Source organism: Cyprinodon tularosa, unplaced genomic scaffold (assembly GCF_016077235.1).
Source record: "Cyprinodon tularosa strain WSP-4 unplaced genomic scaffold, ASM1607723v1 ctg237, whole genome shotgun sequence".
Taxonomy (NCBI): domain Eukaryota; kingdom Metazoa; phylum Chordata; class Actinopteri; order Cyprinodontiformes; family Cyprinodontidae; genus Cyprinodon; species Cyprinodon tularosa.
In genome coordinates, this window is record NW_024038885.1 from 675456 (window position 1) to 694989 (window position 19534).

Consider the following 19534-nt stretch of genomic DNA (forward strand, 5'->3'; position numbering starts at 1 on the left):
TTTTTTTTTTTTTTTTTCATTCCTTGTTATGAGCCTCATCATGCTGTTATCATTTTTTGGACTTTAAGTACATCAAAATATAAACCCTCCTGCAGATTCTTATTTTTCTTTCACATTAGTGCATGTGATGGCAGGTTATACTTCAGTGGTCCATAGGGTCATGGGTTCCTCATACCTTCAGAGCACTAATGCAGCACACACACTTAACAGTATATGGATGCACACATTCTGTGGCCCCTGAAATAGACCCCTTCCTTCTATGGTAGTTGTAGCTCTGATCTTCTTAACTTTGTGCGAGAGAGACAAAGTGTATGTGAGTGTATCAACACATGCCAAAATTCTTGGCTTGGCTAAAGTTCCTTCTAAGGCCAGGTGTGCGAGCGGTCTGAGTCCGTGAAGTAAGCTTGGTAATCCCCATGCCTTTGCCTGCATGAGTGGCTGGCAGGCAGAGAAACAGATAAGAGCCAATCCTTCCATAATGCAACTTTTGACATTTAACCAAACAGCCCAGTTTGACCTCTGTAATACAGCTGATTTTTTTTTCCCGCTTCCTTTACTTCTAATTGTCAATTTCTTGTTATTTTTATGGTTACAGAAACTGCAGCCTGCCCAGAATCAGACCCTGAGATCCATCCGCAACCTTTGCAGGTGAACTACCCTTAGCAGTTAAAGGAAATGTGCAAACACGGTGTGAGAAGTAACTAATAGTAGATGAGGGTAAAGCAGGTAATGAGTTTGTGTGCAGCTTTTAAACACTGAAGTGTTTTGTTTATGATGCAAAGCTTTTCTATAATATCTTTAAAAGCAACTTTTGTGGTTTTCCGTTAAAAGAATTGATATAACTTTATTTTTTTAATGTGATTCCTTGTTTATGAAAATGTGTTTGAAACTCGACAGTAATGAGTAATGTGTCCCGTCTGGCGAAAGCTGTTTTCACACCACTTACAGGTTTTCAGTCACACTTGCACGGTTTTGCAGTTAGATGCAGTGACACTTCCTGTTAATGTGTTAAAGGTGCAATTTGCTCATATTTTGGAACCAACTGAAATGTTTAAAGACACCTAAAATGATTTGGCTTGTGATGATTGACCAAATTAAGGTGTTTTTTTTCACAAATAGGCAGAGCTTCCTGGCTAGATCATCAAAAAAGTGACTAATAAGAAGCCTTTATGCTTGTGTTTCTGTAACCAAGCATCTTATTTCCTTTAGAAAACCAAAATCAAATAAATCAGTCCACCCCCATCTAATTAGTGATCCATATTTTGTGGATATATCAATTATACCTTAAAAGTGATACCTGAAACATCAAAACATGTTCATTTTCAGACACCAATGATTTTTTTCCATGTCATGATCCTCAGTTCTATTCATGCAACGTTTTTCTTCTCCTGTCATTTGCCAACCAAATGGTTCTTCACATATCATGATTCACTGCCTCTGCACTCAGGCATCAGGCTCCATATTTGTACTAAAGCTGTCTGATTCCTAATATAGCATGGCAATGATGAAACCTTTAGATCATACAGAGTTAAAAGTGAATGATTTGAAGCTAGACCGTATCTGAACTTGGATGTTTTGCTTTCTTCTCACTTGCTCAAGCGATTTCACACCTAAGCGGTTTATAAAAGTCAAATATATTGTTCTTGCATAATTCATGCTGTCAACTGTGTGCATTGAAGGTGATGTAAAACTAGTTAAGGCCCCTGCAAGCAATCCATCACTGATGTGCAGACTCTTTGTGCTGCCTGTCAATCAGTGGGATTCTGACTTACGCAATACTTTCTCATCTGACAAAGATTTCTTCCTGCTGACTGGTTCTCTGCCAGTTGTTTAACGTGTTCTGCTAGTTTCATCTTCTTCTCCTATTCCTTTTTAAAAATGTTTATCATTTTTGTTTCGACATGCATGTTTTTCAGATGGTGGCAGCAGCACCAATGAACGCCCACTCCCAAGCTGTCAGCATAAGACACCCAGAGGCGGTCGCTCACCCTGATGTGTCCCACTCAGAAAACAACAGTAAGACTTTCTCCTCCTCTTTGTTGCTGTTTCAGTCCTCTGCTTCAAATGTCAGCTAGACTGCAGCTGTTCTGCATATGTGTTGCTAACATTTAAAGCTCAACCAAAAGGCACGAGTCATTTCCTCTCTGTCATTATGCTATTTGTTCAGAGAAGAGAAAGCTCTTTTGAATCTGGTTAAATAATCTTTTTGATGGAGGATGTCATCTTTCGAACTTAAACCACATTGATCAAAGGTGATACTTCACCATTATGATGTAGTATATAATAGATTATAGCAATTGTCAATAACTCTGGAGAAAAAAACTTTAACATTAGTTTTATTTTGAAACTGTTTTGTTAATTTTGTCCCAGCAGGTGAAGAGATGAGTGAGGTTCCAGAGTTCAGCTGCAGCCGTCCACCTCAAACACTGAGATCACCGACTGAGCACGATGATCACATCAAGCCTGTTGACACGAGCATTGGAGAAGCAGATATCGATTCTGCAAGTAGTATTTCACCTGGACCAGATAAGAGTGTTCCCAAGACTGAGAGGTGAATAGATGTCATGGAGAGGAAATTTAGTCTTTCTTGCTATTTGTGGCTTTACCACTAGAGGGGCTCAAAGTGTTTTTGTTGTTTCTTCTTAAAATGTTCTTATTAAATATACAGAGATCAGGTTTTCATCCCTAAAGCCATGTTTTCAATGTCTCCCACATTTAGTACACCTGGTTTCAATTGTTGGCTAATTAACAGGCTTTCCTAAAGCAAAGATCTTTGTTTTAGCAAAGAAACATTTAAAACACGGCGTACATTGTGCCTTAAGAAGCAAAGTAAAAAAAACACTCAAAGTAGCTTTATGAATGGTGAAAGGCAGAAGGAGATTCACAGTGATATTGGTATCCGTAGTGTTGAGGTGAATGTGAAGCTAATCCCATTTTGGGGTTTGGGGGAGATTCACAAGGCTTGGATTGTCATTGAGTTTTTTAGAGATGTGTTGAGGACATGGGATGGAACCGCCACATTCTTGGTGTTAAAAGTTATAGTAGAGGATTTCACAAGGAAGACCCGTCCTCTCCACTTTAAAAAAAAAAAAAAATGCTCATGCACACTCTGTACCCGCTTCAGAGAGGGAACGCCTATTAAACGCGTGCAAGAGCATGCACGAGCCCATTTCTCCTCGTGCACGCTCTGTTTAAAAGTTTCTGTTTGCATTGCTCATACAAGCTTACTTTTCAAAAGAAGATTTGTCAGACTCACCACAGGTAAGTGAAAATGGGGACGAGCACGTAGGACGGCCTCACATAAACATATCGCCAGAATGATTGGCAATTAGGAGGACCACTTATTTAGATGATCCACCCAGAAAAAGAACATCCTCCTCTATACCTTTAATACATCCATTTAAAACATGTCATTTGAAGGTGCCTTCTTCTTCTCATGAGCTTTAATGAGATTTCATAATTATTGTTACTTTCCTCTGCCATGAAGAAGCTTTTAAAGCAACAGTTTTCCATAACATCTCAGTCCCAGTGCCTCCTTGCCACTCTGTGCTGATAAATCAAGTTGTTCTAAAGATGCTGACCAAAGTTTTGAGTTGTTGCATCCACATGTGGTTGTACTGAATACAGTTTTAATAACATTGATTTAGTCTTTAAAACCTATGAGATGTTTTATTTTCAAAAATAAAGTGAAGCTAAAGGCACCAATTACAAAGCCTTAGTGTGGAAGGTGCTCTCTGTGACCCATATATGAAACAGTTTAACCTTTTTCTAAGCCGTTGACTTGTTTATTAGTCAGGCTATCTGCTCAGAGAGCCTTTCTGCAGCTTTCTTCCTGACCAATATCCCAATCCCAGGCTGGCAGCTGGAGTTTCAAATCAGCCTTACTTTTAGGGTGTGGCTTCGTTAGCTTTTCTTCCATGACTGCTCTTTCATTAAAAACATTTGCATGGTTATTTTTTCCATCTTGTTACTGAAAAAGGGAGTTTAAACTGCAGGGAGGTATGATAGGTTTTATTAACATTATGGCTTTTAAAACTGTGGTATTTTGAAACCATTAACCAGTAATAAAACACTTTTCATAGTCGATTGCAAAATGAGCTTCTTGTTTTTCTGTACATGTATTAATCTGCTCTGCATGTTACTGTGTCATAGAGGGAGCAGGATTATCAAAGTTTAAAGCAGCACCAACGCATCTTGTTCAGTCAGGAACTGTACCTTTGGTTGAATGTGTTGCTTCTAGTATTGAACTAGTAGATTAAAAAAATGCTTTAGTTGGTGCTGTTAAGCAAATAAAAAAAGAAGCAGCTGTTTTTTATTTGTTTTTGTTTTTTTTAGTATTTAATTTGCTCTGAAGCACTAAAGCACTGAAGAAGATATTGCCATGCATCTTTCTACAGCATCTTATTGATTTTCTTCTGTCAACTTGTTTGTGAATTTCAAAAGCAAGTGAAGTTGGCATTTTACAGAGTTTCATAATTTCCCTATGACTTTGGCCTTATTTGCTAGTCAAATTGGTGTTTTTCTGTGTAGGAGGAGTTACTAGTTGAATTAGTATCTCTGTGGCCATGCTTTGCATAGACAAAGTCCACCTCCAAACAGACTAAAGCTCTCTCTGTCATTCTGCTGCAGCTCTATGATCAGATCTCTATTTTGCTGTGGTCTCATTTATATATTGAAAATCAAAAATGCATGGTGCCTGAAACTTGACCTCTGACCTTTTGTCTTTATCCTGCATCGTGTTGTCCAGTGAGGCTCACAGGCAAGAAGAGGAGAAAGAAGACGCCGTAGATGCCAGCTTGGGAGACATGAATCGGCATAAGGTCAGTAACAGAGAGGAAGTATTTTAACACACAAGGGAATTCAGTTTCCTCTCCTCTTTTCAGCACCCTCTCTGCTGCTTCCCCTTCCTCTTTTTAACACAGTCTCTTTTTAATACTGTAAAAGGATGTTGTTAGGGCAAACTGGTAAACTGAGCTCGATTTAGGGCTTAAAGTTGTCCTGAGCTTGGCCAACATATTAGTCAATATGGCCACCAGTTCTACATGACGCTCTTTCTAAAAATGGGAAATATTAATCCCTGGCTTATTAAAGAGTTTTAAGTTTTTTTGTTTACAAATCTCAACTTTAAATTTACTTTCATACTATGCAATGTTTTTAGGAAGGACAATAAAATTATTTTTGGTCAATATAAGTAACTTTAAAAGGATAAACTAAACATCAATGTTTTTTTCCTTGACTAACAGATAATTTTCTTCTTGATAATGTGTGTTTAATTAAGTCTTTCATTAGTTTATGCTTTCCTAACTTCTTCTGCTTTATTAAAACTATAGCTGTGCTTTATTAAAGACTCAAAAATTGGGATTTTTTGTTGTTTATCTTGGTGAAATGGTTTGGCACACATTCTGTTTCATTTTTCTATGAGTTTGTATGTGCAGCACCTTAAAATATTTTTTGGAAAATGTATACAAAATAAAAAGGTAGCATTGGGGTTTAAAGTAATTGTATTAAAAGATCTTGTTTTGAAGCCAATAGCAACACTGATTGATGATCCATAACTGGTGGACCAACATATTTCATTAAGTAACATAAATGAAAATGTCCCAGTAATGGGTAAATACAACATTTATTTATCCAATGGATGATTCCGATATCAATAAACTATTCTATTCTATAAAGCACAACTTAATAATTAAATGTCATTAAATCCCATTGCATAATTGTAAAAACATTTGAAATGTTTAAATATCCTTTAAAGATCATACATTGATTGAAAAATGTGAATATTGTCTATACTTTATATTAAAAAAGAAATATAGACTGAAATAATTCTATGTATCTTGGGGGCTGCCAGTCGATTGGGTGTTGTTTTGTTTTTTTTTTGTCGGGGGGGGGGGTCATCTTTTTTGAGGGGGTGACGGGTTGAACACTGCAAAAACATGAAAATAAGTCAATTTTTCTTAACATAAGCGCATCTTGAATCGGGCAGGTAAGTGATCCTTCGTTAATGGAATAAGACTATTTACATGCATTTAACTGCATTATCTTATTTTCATTGAATAATATCAAATTTTCTTATTTTAAGTGCTATAATACTAACTGCATTTTTAAATCATCTTATTTACCTCAGAATAAGGAAAACAATTATTTCACAGCAAAAACCTAAACAAAATGTAAGGTTTCTTAAAATAAGTGTTATGATAGACTGCTATAGGTGATTTGAGTGAGTGGTCCATCCAACAGACAGCCAGTCACTCTCTGATTATTCAGAAACAACTGTCAGATTTTACCTAATTTCACCCAAATAGTGTTTTTTTTACGCTCTAATACAGACTTCTACCTGAGATCCTTCCTGCCAGCAGTCAACACTAGTGACCTTAACTTTCTGAAGAGGCTTTGGTAATATAAGTTACGATATCCAATTCCATTTTTGGATTTGAAATATGTTTTTAGTTTTAATATGTGAGGTTAAATGGGGGATTAGTAGAGTACTGAGCCGACTACAGTACCAACCTCTACACTGAAAAGACTGGAGTTTTGGTTTCTAAATAGCCGTACAGGCTGGAAACTTTTGTGTAAAAAATGTATTTGTTGTTTAAATGATATATGTGGCCAAGAGCTTAAATGTTAAACTTTAGTTGAAAATAAAACTAGAGTATTGTGAAATCAAAATTAACTTCATTTAAATAAATACAAATTAATAAACTATGTCAGCATTTATTTAGGTTAAATGGGTAACTTTGCAACTGATGCATTGAATTAATGGTGCAAAATCTCTTGGTTGTTTAAGGGGATTTTTTTACACCAGGCCTTCCTATTTTTTATGCTGCGTCATCACAGATATGTAGTATCATTACACAAGATGGTATTACACCGATCTGTGCTCTAACCTTGCTCCATTGTGAGTACGTGTTCACGCTGTTTTCAGGCAGTCCGCCTCCACCGCTTAGTATTATGCCTGCGTCAACTTGGTACCATTTCCAGCCAGAAATACACACACTTAGAAAGCTGCAGAGCTCTCTGTGTGCATGACTTTCACATTATATAAGAAGTCAGCCCAATCTGTTTCCACACTCTGTAAAGCTTAGATGGTGTTCCCTGCCATGGGATATGTATGCTGCTCATTCTTTTATTGACAGATTATGTTTGACAAGAAAGGAAAAAGCTTTTGAAACACCATCTTTGTTCTTGTTTCCCTTTTTTACTGATCCTTTCAGAGCTCAAGTTGTGACCCGTCGGCAGATAAATCGGCAACTGACGACAGGTGAGTGGTTTTCTGTCACTATTTCATTGGGATTCAGATGTACGGTTACTGTGTGAATTGTGTTCTTTAGCAGCACAAGTTTGTTACCTGTGCTGGTGGAGGAGGAAGAGACTGTACAGGATAGTACGGCTGATGGGCCAACGCTTTCTACCAGCGTGGCAGGTAAAAGGGACAGAAACATCTGTTAAGAGCAGGTTAATGTTGGCATTTTGCTTACACCTTCTTACATCATCTATGATCCTGCTTCACTCGTGTCCTTTAAAGGGATGGACCAGGTCACTAGCAAAGGCCCAAATACCTCTGAGAGCAGCTCTCTTCTGTCAGAACTACAGGTTGCTCAGAACAGCCAGCCAAGAGGTGGAAATGGCAGCACAGCCCCTGATTCCATCAGTTTCCAGGTAATGGATGTTGTAAAATAGGCTGCGCATGATTTGTTATATAGATTTAGATTGTATAGGTATACAGTACAGCAGCTAAAAACCATAACCCTACCACCACCATGTTTAGCTGATTCTATTATCATCTTTTCCTGAAATGCTGTTTGTTTTAAATCAGAATGTTAATGATAAACACCTTCCAAAAGAAATTCAGCTTGGTTGTAGTGTTGGTCAGTAATTTTCAAAGTTTTCTTGTTTATATTGACAAAACTGTGCAGAGAAAGCCACTTTAGTTCAGGTTCTTATTGTTTAGTGATGAAAATGTATCTATTTTAAAGAATATGCAGATTTTTTGTTGTTTTGGTTTGTTTTCTGTGACCATGTGATGGTAGTTTGAGTGCTTATGTAGGTCACTCTATTTCAACAACTATTTTTTTTCCCACTTTTTATTTACTGATTTCAGTGATTCTAAGCAGTCAGAACGCCTCAAATAAAGGTGACCTTTGTAGACTGATAGACAAGGATATTCTACCATGAACACAGATCTGGACATTATTCTGTCCTTTTTACTTGGATATTTTGCCACATTTCATGTCAGGCTGGATTCTAAGCCAGCTGCATTTTTGATTCTGTAGGTACGGTAAGCTACGTCAAAGACTTGGATGTTGCACATAAATTAACTCAAATATGGCTTTGATGGCTTTTTCCCCCCTTATAATGAAAGTAATTATTTGAAAACTAACCCTGAAACCTTTAAGCATGACAAAAACAAAAGCAAACCCTGTAATTTCTGCTTACGTCAATATATTACATTTTCTTAATTTATCACTGTGTCGCAAAATGGCTGCAGCGTGTTTAAAACATTGTGACAAATAGATGAAACCATTTTTAGTTAACAGTATTTTATCTCAATGCAGGTTCAATTAATTTAAAAGGACATTTTACAGTTAGAATACTTCAAATGCTATTAGCTTGTATTAGAAATACATATTTGCATCTTCTCACATTAATTTTATATTTTCCAGTGAGTTATCAATTTTTTTTCATTAGAACCTGGTTAAACTGAGTTTTAAGGTCTTCCTCAAATGCATGTTTCAGCTTCAGAGCTAAGCAAAAGAATATTCTCCTCTTCTTTTCTCCTTTTTGTAGTTTCTGCATCTGCTGTCTTGTTTTAGCTCTAAGTGCTTGATGGTACAACATAAAGTTGTCAGCTCTCTGTTAAGTGTTGAAAATTTATAAGAAATGCTTTATATTAGCACAAAGTGCAGACAAGGTAGTAAATGTACCTCTGTTTGAGAACCATATTGGAAGATATCCTGAACTGAGGAGATGACAAGTTAAGAGCAGATTGCACTGCAAAGATAAAATTCCTTCGCCCACAACAAGACTTTATGTTGATTTCCTGCAGCCTAAACATGCAGACAGGAAAAATGTGTTGTCTTTCCAGCTCTGCACCGTGTATGGGTGTGAGCCTATCAAAGAGAGGGAGGGAAAAACAGAGTTCATAGCTAGGTTTTATCTCCGGTAAGGTTAGATTCATTCTGAATAATAAAAACAAATAGTCTGCCAGTCGAGTTTTAGATTTGTCTTCAACACGTTAGGAAGACAAAGAACCAAACACACAATTTACAGTTAAATGGATAGAGAAGAGAACGTTGAAATGGAGGGACTGGAGCAGAAAGTGCACCAGGAAATGAAGAAAAAGGAGGAAGTGACAAACTATTTTATACAAACTTTGCAGAATCTGGCACACGCCATGGACGCCGTGGAGAAGAACCATGTTCAAGTTGAACCAACTGAGATCAGTCTGGGTGCTAGGAGGGAATGTAAGTGCAGAAATGAATACAGTTTCACATTCTGAAGTAAATTCTGTTAAAGTTTCACTTGGTCCTAAACATTTCGGGGGTCATCTTCTAGCGGATTCATCTGTGATCTCTGACAACGATGTCTTCAAAGACGACAGGAGCAGGTGAGATACAGGGCATATAGAAAGTATATAAGGGGCTGCACTTTTTCCACAGTAAGTTATGTTGCAGCCTTATTTCAAATGGTATTGAAATAATCTATCTCCTCATAATTCCAGACACAGTATCCCATTATGGCTACTGGAAAATGATGGAAAGTTCACAGCATTTGCTTCACTTTGTTGAATTACAGCCTCAAGTGTTTTGTCTTTCTGCAGTTTAGTCCAAAATATTTCATTAGCTTGGAAAGGAGACTTTCCTGTGCACCAATTTTTAGATCTCTCCAGATGTTTAGCCAAATTTAAGTCTTGGTCTATCACAGAGTGGCTCTGATCCACTCCTTTGTGATCTTTTGTGCTTTGGGTCATGGTCCCAGTCTGACTTCAGAGGCGCTTTGAACAGGTTTCCCATACAGGATGTCTCTATACACTGCTGCATGTACCTTTCCCCCTAGCCTGACTGTTCTCAGATTCTGCTGCTGAAAAATATGCCCTGTAGCATGATAATACCCACACCGTACCTCACTGTAGGGATAGTATCATTAAAATAATGAGAATTATTATAAAGATGGTCGTACAGATAGGTTCTTTAAAAACGGGTAGGGAGAGATCTCTGAATATGACAATATTTCTGAAAGCGAGTCTGACAAGTAGAGTTAATAAGGAAAAATTAACCACATTTAAACTTTTTATTACTGCAATGAATATCAAATTTCTGCTTGTGTTCAAGGTAGGGCTGTGTAACCAAAATATGAACAACATAAAAGGGCTGATAAAGTATGGAATAAAGCTGTAACATAAATGTGAAACAAATGCAGCACTGAGAGAACTTTCTAGTTCTATTTTAATGTAATCACTTCATCAGTAGTGATTTTTTATAACTCTTATCTTTTTTTCTTCAGCTCGTCACCTACAGAAAAGGAGATTGAGGTAAGCAGAACCACAGAATATGTAAGAAATTGGCTTAGATTGGGTTATTGATAAGATTTATAAGTGCAAATCATAGCTGATGCACCGAAAAGATTTGTGGTTGAAATCTTCTGAAATCAATCCATTTTTTTGTTGTTGTTTTTTTGTTTTCTTTTCATCCTCAAAGTTGTATTTGGACATCTTTTATGAAAATGTTCATAGTATGATGTATAAAAAAACGACTGCACCTTTTTCAGGCAGAGTTCCAGCGCCTTGCTCTGGGATTCAAGTGTGATATGTTCACTCTGGAGAAGAGGCTCCGCCTGGAGGAGAGGTCACGGGATCTTGCAGAAGAAAATGTTCGCAGGGAAGTGTCCAGCTGCCAAGGCTTGCTGCAGGTCCAAATTCAGACCTTTATTCTTTATTCTTTCAGTGCAATTGTTTGTACTGTAGACACTTTGCAGACCTTTCTCTGAATGGTTCTATGCAAGTCTCTTTTTGTTTCTAAGATAGTCATTGGTTGATGGTGTTTTTCTTTCCAACCAGTTGTTTCCAAAATCAGTCATGAAGGGCTGATGTTTTGGAAGATTTTAAGTATATTCATGCGCTAGAATGGCCCAGCTGAATCCAGACCTATATCAAATCCGATGATGTTCAGACGCTCTCCATTTTAGACCAGATAGCTTGACAGAGATTTGTTAAACAGTGAATTTAGTTGGTGTGAATAAAGAATTATTTAGAGGCAATCAGTTATTTGCTATTTATATTTGACCTCCCTTTCCTTATCAGGCTCTAACTCCTTTGTGTGAAGATGACAGCCAGTCAATGGAGATCATCCAGAGGCTTCAGAAAAACCTAGAAATTCTCAACCAGTCCATGACCAGGGTGTCCAGTCGCTCTGAGATGCTTGGAGCTATACACCAGGTCAGCTGGACTCTGATTTTCTGTTCCCCTGTAGCATGAGCATCCTTTTTCTTTGGTTTCTTAAAGTAGCACTGATGTTGACAAGAAGCAGACCATTGTTTTGTGAGGATTTGGACTTTAATATTTCATCTGAGTTGTGTGTTTGAACAACAGGAGAACCGCATTGGTAAAGCTGTGGAGGTAATGATCCAGCATGTGGAGAACCTGAGGAGGACGTACACGAAGGAGCACAGTGAGCTCCTTGAGCTTAGAGAGGCACTCATGCAAAGTGAGAGATCGTTTGGATCACAAACAGAAAAAGGTTTAAAGCCTTTTCACTCACATTTCTCAAGTTTTGTAAAACTGTTTTTAATATTCAATGTTCTTCAAATGACAGATGATTTCCGTGGCAAGAAGCAACCATCAAAATACACGGTTGGTTACTTACGCACCCATTAGTCATATTTGTTAATTTGTTTTGATGTTTCCTAACTTTTCATCCTGTTTCTAAATGTATGATCTCACTGCAGAGAAGATCCAGTGTAACACCTATTCCTGGTGTTGGTGCAAGCCTGTATTCTGGCATGGTAGGAACCAGCACAGCACATATTATGCTCTCATTTCTCAACTTTATTGAATCTTTATTATCATCGAGTTACAGAAAAAGAACATGGAGAAAAAATTTTAACTAAAGCTCATTCAAATTCTGTTACTGTTTCATAAAAATACTGTATGTCTGCAATACCTTCCAAAAACATATATATATATATTTTTATATATATATTAATTGTGACATTTCTTATCCCTCTTTTCAGTTGAAAATCAGTTATTGTGTCAAATTTTACTGGTGGAGTACTGGTGGTAGATAAAAACAAACTATTAGCTAACATGTTTTGACTTGGACAAATTTTATCTGAAATATATTCAGGTATGTTAGCCTTTTTAGATCTACTCATTGCATCCAAAAGTAATTACACCATTAAATATGGGGTATTTTGGGCTCAATCTGCAAACGTGCATGAATCAAAACAAAAAACCATGTTGGAAAAATTTATTTACTCTGCTTTTTGAGGGAAAAATATAATGATGATCTTAAGAACATTTGATTAATACAAGATTGATTTATTTTTTTCTTTGTCAGTCAAAAGCCAATCAGGATGGCTTTGAAGGTGAAGCAGAGAGACTGACCAGGCGATCCCCATGGTAAGTAGTATGAAAAAAAAAAAACTCAAGCTACATATTCGCATGAAACTGAAGAGATTGAGTCAATTTTAAGGGAAATGTTGTGACATTGCCGCCAAGTGGACCTCTAAACTGCCCAACTTTTCAGTTAATTTTTTCTGCTGTATCTTCTGTATGCTGTATGGAGGTTTTGTTATTTTCCCCAAGTCTCCAAGGCGTGCTATGACAAGGAGGGTTGTTTTTGTTATGCCACTATGTGATGACAATGGTTTTCAGGAATGTGGCATCGAAGAGCATGACACGCCCCCCGCTCAAACGGTTTGTTAGCTCTGCGGCCTGGGTTGACACTGAAGATCCCCCTGACATGACTAAGGGGTAAGGAGATGGATGTCCCCCCTTTGGCTGCCTCTCCCTGGTCTTTATACAGCAGACCTTAATGCATAAAGATGGCGACTTTGGGGTTTGAAAAAGCTGGAGTTAAAGAATGAACCTGGTTAGCAAAACCGGAAAAAGGTACAACGACAGCAAACCACATGGCAGCCATCTTTTATGCATGAAGTCCTTTGCATGAGGAAGTGTTTGAGAGAAGTGTGCAAATAAGCTGATTTATTGCTTTGTGTTGCCGCTGTAAAACCCATTAAGACTTGAGGTGCAATATCTATATTTATATGCACAGATACAGGTCTTAATTGGTTGATGATACAATCAATTTGAACACCACATTTTCTGAATATATTGCCTGTAAATAAACGGTGTGTAGATTGTTTTACAGCTTAATGCTCTGGTTTTCAAACATCCGCTTTGCCTTACAGACATTTTATGTCCCACTGAGCTGTTTCACTTTTTGTCACTTTACAACCACAAACTTAGATTTATTAAATTTAAATGTTATCTGTTAGACCTACAAAAAATACTGCACTATTTTCATGTGGTTGAAAATGTAACGAATATCCATCTTATCAAATGAAAGCTGTATAGCTGCAGTATCGACTGCAGTTGTGACAGCATCCTTCTTTTAGTCATGTTTTCCTTCAGCTGGGACAGGAAAGCTTGAGAAAATTTACCAAATAGCACAAATATCAGGAAAAAAATATGGTATACTTCGTAAGAGACTGTGTTAGAGACTGGTTAGTTCCAACTCCAAAAAAATCTTTAACAAGAATTAAGCTTTTAACTGTGGATCAAAGACTCATACAGACTTACCAGAGTTGATGGATTTACCAGAGGTTTAAATACTAATGTGTGCTGGCAATTTAAATTGAAAGCAGTTTTTGTTTTTATCACCAATTTAAGGTCTATCATATAAAAGCAAATCAATTTATTGAGGTCTGTGGTTATAATGTGACAAAAGTAAAACAACAAAAAAATTAAAGTACATGAATATTTAATTCGCTGGCTGTAATTTGCTTGCTTTGAATTGTATTACTTTAAAAAAATTGTAAACTGTAGCCATATTTTCTTCAGAAAAGAATAATATTGCTATATTTGCCATCTTGTTGTGTATGCATGACATTTGTGCATCTGTATTATGTGTGTGATATCACCAAATATTGTCAATGTTTTTTTTGTTTTGTTTTTTGGCCTCACATTTATTGTGAACTGAACACTGTTTGTGACTGCATGACCACGGCTGCCCACAGGCCTTCCTGCAGCAGCACAGACTGCCATTCAGATGACGAGCCCAAGAAGGAGGAAATTGAAGAAAGGAGGTCCAGTATCAAGGAGCTGGGCAGCAAACTCACCTCCCTGATTCTGCCCCTTAAGACGTTAGTGAAACCAAAAGCCCATCAGTGACTCACTGCAGCAGCACTGTCTGCAAGCCAAACTAAACGGCATTAATGCACGGTGAAAGAGTTTATCGCTTGGCTTGAATGAGGTTCCTGTAGTCCTGACCTGGGGTGTTATCAGAGCACACCTAACACATTTCTATTAATTTTCTTTATTTATTAAAATACTTTTTTCAGTTTAGGTTGAACTAAAGGAACCTCCTAAGTGATGAAACTGTTTTATTATGCGGGGTAATGCTGGACCAATTTCTTTGCTTTCTGCTCTCATTGGCTTCAAACCAGGGTAACAGAAGGCTCCTATTTTTTGGGTCGTGCTTTTCTATAACTTACTTTTGATCAATTTGAAAAATGTGTAAAGAAATCTTTCTGACTTCTGCATGAAGCTCAGCTCATACTGGTTTGTGCAAAGCATCTGCTCCTTGTTCATCTTGACTAAGCTTCTGTTTTTGTTCCTAATAACTCATGCATGTGTTTAACACAGTTTTGTGCAAACTTCTTTTGTTGATCACAAACTATTGTGGGGCAGCTGGCTCACTTGAAATTGAGCGAATAATGGGCTTTTTTGGTTTGTCTTCTTTTCCCTTTCTCCTTACAAATAACTAACAGGAGTCATGATGAACTGTTTGTCATGCTGTAAGTGAAGAGCATCTAATGAGTTAATGGTTTATCCTACTTCCCAACTGAAAAGTTTTAGAGCTTTGTACAGCTTTTGCATCATGATAATCATGTAAAGGCCTACGAATCTTTAAAACTGTGCTTGACTGGTGGCTTCAAACATTAATCTAACTTAAAATTCTATTTGAGGCTAATTTTAAAGCTTATTGCCAAATGCACAATTTACCACTAATAAAACGGATGTTTTGGTGGTGTTTTTTTTGACTCCATAACCATTTGTTTTTGGTAAATTGGCTTCTTTGCTTTACACAGCATATTTCCAGTTGATCATACATTAACTTTTCCTTCTCTGTCCTCCAGTCCAAGTCCTTCGTCCAGCCCCACAACAACAGAACCAGGATTATCTCCCCCTCTGTCTCAAAGCCTGCCCAGTTCCAGGAGACCTTCTGCAGCGGTAGCCAAAGGAGGAGGCAGAGGGCCCTGGCTGTGGTTGGCTATTGTGGTTGTGCTAGCAGGTAAACGCATCTGCTCATACATGTATAATGTAAAAAGTGAAGGGGAATAAAAAAAAAAAAAAAGTTGCTCCATACAAAATATTGCAACAATACTCCTTTTTTTGTTTTCAATTGTTGGACAACAAGCAACCAAATGCATACTTACCTTCTAATTCCATTTCAGATAACAGTCATGCTACAAAAAGCGTCTTGTCTATTTGGATAGAAAATAGTTCAGTTTAAGACCTGTGCATGAGTACATTTAGAAATAACTTTAACCTTAAATATAACTATAAATAATGACCATTTTACACTAAAACCACCTCTAGTTGGCACTGTTAAGCAATACCAAAGATTGAATTAAACAACAGATATAAACAGAATCAGGGTGGCCACTAATTTCTTTATACAGATAGGTTTTCAATATTAAGCTGTAGAGGTAAGCGCTTCATGCAGGCAGGAGTGTGTTGGGACACCCAGGGGAAGGTTCTGCTGCTATGCAGACACGTGTCTCCATGGTGACTGGTTTTCAATAATGTATGCTTCTACTGTCACTTAAAACTTATCTTTTTGAAATGATTGAGGTCCAATTTTTACACAAAATCAAATTTCACACTGGTCATTTTTAGGATAAAGGGAAGCTGCACACGAAAATCTAATTACAGACTTGCTGTTCCTGTACATTCTTCTGGCCTAGTAAAACCATTCAAGAACCTGGTTAGGGCAAGGTTGTGTTCTCCTTATCTGTAAAACTCCAGTTTTACCATGACTGTTAAAAGTCCTGCAAAGTTGGCAATGTTTTCTAGTCGAACAGCTGCATAAATCCATCTGAAGGAGTCACAGCTTTCTTTGAAACTGACACAACTGTAAGTGTTTTCTGTATATCGCTTTAGCTCCTCTGTTGATGCAATAGGATTTCTTACCTAAGCTTTAAAATGTTTTTTAAACTTTTGAAAACTGGCATCTTTATTCCAGCCGGTAAACATTTCACATTAGAATCAGGTAAACAAATGTTTTTTTCAGGCTTGATCCCTCTGCATTTTTTCCTTCTCCTGGGTGGGTTTTGTTGTAACCTTGTATCACTAATTGTTAATTGAAAGCTTTCCTTTTATAAACAGGTCTCCTTGCACTCCTGGCCAGTCTAGTGATGCAGCCAGCAGTCGATGCAGCACCTGTGGGGACAGGAGACTCATGGATGACCATCCAGCAGCTGCTGTGGCCTTACACAGGGCTTCGGCATAACGGACAACCACCCGTCTAGATGGTCTACTGTGAGGCGGATAGTTCTGAAGCCCCTCTGCATTCTACAAAGCTACTCTTTGTAGTGCTGTGGTCAAAAAGACAGTAAGCCACTTCAGAGCAGAGGCTGATGTGATGTTTAATGGTGCCTGAATACCCCTGAATGAAGACTTGGAATAACAGCAAAGGCCAGGCTTTGCAGGGATGGCTAACCCTATAGATGATTTTATGTATCGGATCACGTTTGCTAAATTAGTCTGTTTCTGCATGTCTCCATGTTACAGGACAGGTTGGGCTGACCGCATCAACGTAAAAACCTGAAAACATATCAGTACAGGTGGAAGCAGCTGACCTCTGTCATACAGAGCCGACAAAGCACTAATATAAGGAATGATAGCACAGGAATCTGATGTGTTCCACTCTGACTGCCCAACTAGAGTTATTGAACACATTTAATTTGTTTTAAGCTAAGACTACAAATGCATTTAATAGGTTTTATTCAACATACCTGGTTGACTTGGCTATATCTTGCATATGAGCTTAAGTCTACAAAAACTGGTAATAAGTTTATTCTGAATGTTTCTGAGATGTATTTATGATTGTTAGCTACAAGTGGGAAGAGATGGATCTTTTTTGCTTTTAAGCTAAACAACACTAGTTTAAATTTTAACTGGTATTGTGATTACTACAAATTTAAGAAAATTCTTTTTTCCTTTGAATACCAACCTTTTTTTTTTTTTTTTTTTTGCTTTTAACAGTTTGAACACAAAGTTTCTTGCTTTTAACTCCAATTCTGTCTGTGGTTTCCACGGTTTTCAATTTATTATTCTTTTGTATGTTTCAAAGAGGATGCATGGATCTTTGCACAAATAAAGTAGCCTATTCTGCAACAAAGTGGGTTTTCATGCATCCCAATATCAATTCAATATTTTTTTAATGCATTTGCTCAATAGCATGATTGACAATTAAACTTGGGGTCTTAAAAAGGAAGGAGGTAATGCTGCTCGGTACACCTTGTCTACGAGATGAAAATGCAAATGGTTAACCTAAAGATCTACCATTTTCGTTATTGTGGGTTTATTTTATTCTAATCAGCTCAAAAAAATAAAGGGAACACATAAACGACCCAATATAACTTCAGTTAAATCAAACTTTAGGAAGCAACTCTGGTTGATATTTTCACATGATGTTGTGCAACTGGAATAGATAAGAGGTGGAATTATTGGACATTGGCAAGACATTCTCAAAGAAGTGGTTCTGTTGGATGGGAATACAGATTATTTCGAGGGCAGATGTTTTGGTCACTTTTGAATGTTGGTTTCACACTCCTGATAGCATGAGATGGACTCTGCAACCCAAAATAAGGGGCTCAGGCAGTGCAGCTCATCTAGGATGGCACATCATTAAAGCTGTGGCAAGAAGGTCGTCTGTCTGTCAGTGTAGTGTCCAAAGGCTGCTGGCCGTAGGAGGGAAATAACCCAGCAGGAGGACAGTTACCTCCGCCTTTGTGCAAAGAGGAACAGGATGAGCACTGCAGGAGCCCTGCAAAATGACCTCCAGCAGGCCACATATATATGTGTGCATGTATCTGCGAAAACGGTTAGAAACAGGCTCCATTAGGACGGTATGAGGTCCCATTGTCCACTAATGGGGGTTGTGCTCACAGCCCAACACCATGCTGGATGCTTTGCATTTGCCAGGGACCACCATGATTGGCTAATAATTGGATTTAATTGATCTCACAAAGGAGAAATTCACTTGTGCCTCTTGACTTATCCCCTTGGGGATCAGTGGGCTGCACTTGGGGAGCAATCGGGGGTTAAGGGTCTTGCTCAGGGACCCAGAGTGGAGGCTGTGGGGATCAAACCGGGTACTTGCAACCTTCTCAGAGCATAAGCACAGTGCCCTAACCACTAGGCCACCACCTCCATGCCAAATTTGCCACTGACTCCCTGTGCTCTTCACTCATGAAAGCAGGTTCACACTGAGCACATGTGAAGACGTGAAAAGAGTAAGGAGACACTGTGGAGAGTGATCTGCTGCCTGCAACATCCTTTAGCATGACCAGTTTGGCAGTGGGTCAGTAATGGTGTGGGATGGCAGTTCTTTGGAGGGTTTGCACAGCCCTTCATGTGCTCGGCAGAGGTAGCATGACCGCCATTAGGTACGGAAACGAAATCTTCAGACCCCTTGTGAGACAATATGCTGGTACGGTTGGCCCTCCTAATGCGAGACTATACCAGACCTTATGTGGCTGGAGTGTGTCAGCAGTTCCTGCAAGATGAAGGCATGAAGCCATTCTTCGCCCGTTCCCCAGACCTGAATCCGATTAATCAGATCTGGGACATCATATCTTGGTTCACCACAGATTGTTTTAGTCCAGGTTTGGGAGGCGATCTCTCAGAGGACCGTCCCCCACCCCATCAGGAGCATTACTAGGTGTTGTACAGTTTATAGACCATACAAGCATGTGGAGGCCACACATTATACTGAACCTCATTTTGACCAGGCCAACAATTAACTAGTGCATTAATGTAAATAGGAAGAGTATGGCATCATTTCCTTTAAACCTTTTTTTTTTTTTTGCACAGCCAAATTCTGTAAAGTTTGGTTTCCTTTTAAATTCAATCTCCCAAAATATATTTTAGCACCCTGTTTTAGGATTACTGCTAAACAATTGTATCATATTTGTGAAAGCATAAATGCCCCATTAATTCAGCTTACATGAAACTTTAGGGAAGTGTGGATCTCCTGCTTTGCTCCAACCTCCAATACATTTCCTTCCATTACTATTTAGCATTTAG

General features: G+C 38.1%; 1 protein-coding gene across 9 annotated transcripts in view; it reads left to right on the forward strand.

The window, feature by feature from the left end:
* The window catches only part of LOC119784921 (lymphoid-restricted membrane protein), a 38236-nt gene extending 20376 nt beyond the window's left edge, over positions 1 to 17860 (forward strand). For 2 of the 9 annotated variants that reach the window (XM_038287213.1, XM_038287214.1), the window contains exons 20-39: positions 596 to 648; positions 1917 to 2016; positions 2371 to 2551; positions 4748 to 4820; positions 7215 to 7261; positions 7332 to 7423; positions 7526 to 7659; positions 9380 to 9464; positions 9556 to 9607; positions 10504 to 10531; positions 10768 to 10908; positions 11300 to 11434; positions 11588 to 11735; positions 11811 to 11848; positions 11944 to 12000; positions 12555 to 12616; positions 12872 to 12970; positions 14236 to 14361; positions 15358 to 15512; positions 16610 to 17860. In XM_038287213.1, the coding sequence (XP_038143141.1) occupies positions 596 to 648; positions 1917 to 2016; positions 2371 to 2551; positions 4748 to 4820; positions 7215 to 7261; positions 7332 to 7423; positions 7526 to 7659; positions 9380 to 9464; positions 9556 to 9607; positions 10504 to 10531; positions 10768 to 10908; positions 11300 to 11434; positions 11588 to 11735; positions 11811 to 11848; positions 11944 to 12000; positions 12555 to 12616; positions 12872 to 12970; positions 14236 to 14361; positions 15358 to 15512; positions 16610 to 16752 (1949 nt within the window). In that variant the 3' untranslated portion in view covers positions 16753 to 17860. The remainder of the gene's footprint in view (positions 1 to 595; positions 649 to 1916; positions 2017 to 2370; positions 2552 to 4747; positions 4821 to 7214; positions 7262 to 7331; positions 7424 to 7525; positions 7660 to 9379; positions 9465 to 9555; positions 9608 to 10503; positions 10532 to 10767; positions 10909 to 11299; positions 11435 to 11587; positions 11736 to 11810; positions 11849 to 11943; positions 12001 to 12554; positions 12617 to 12871; positions 12971 to 14235; positions 14362 to 15357; positions 15513 to 16609) is intronic. The other 7 variants (XM_038287218.1, XM_038287219.1, XM_038287217.1 and 4 more) reach the window with 7 other exon arrangements.
* The last annotated feature ends 1674 nt before the right edge of the window (positions 17861 to 19534 follow it).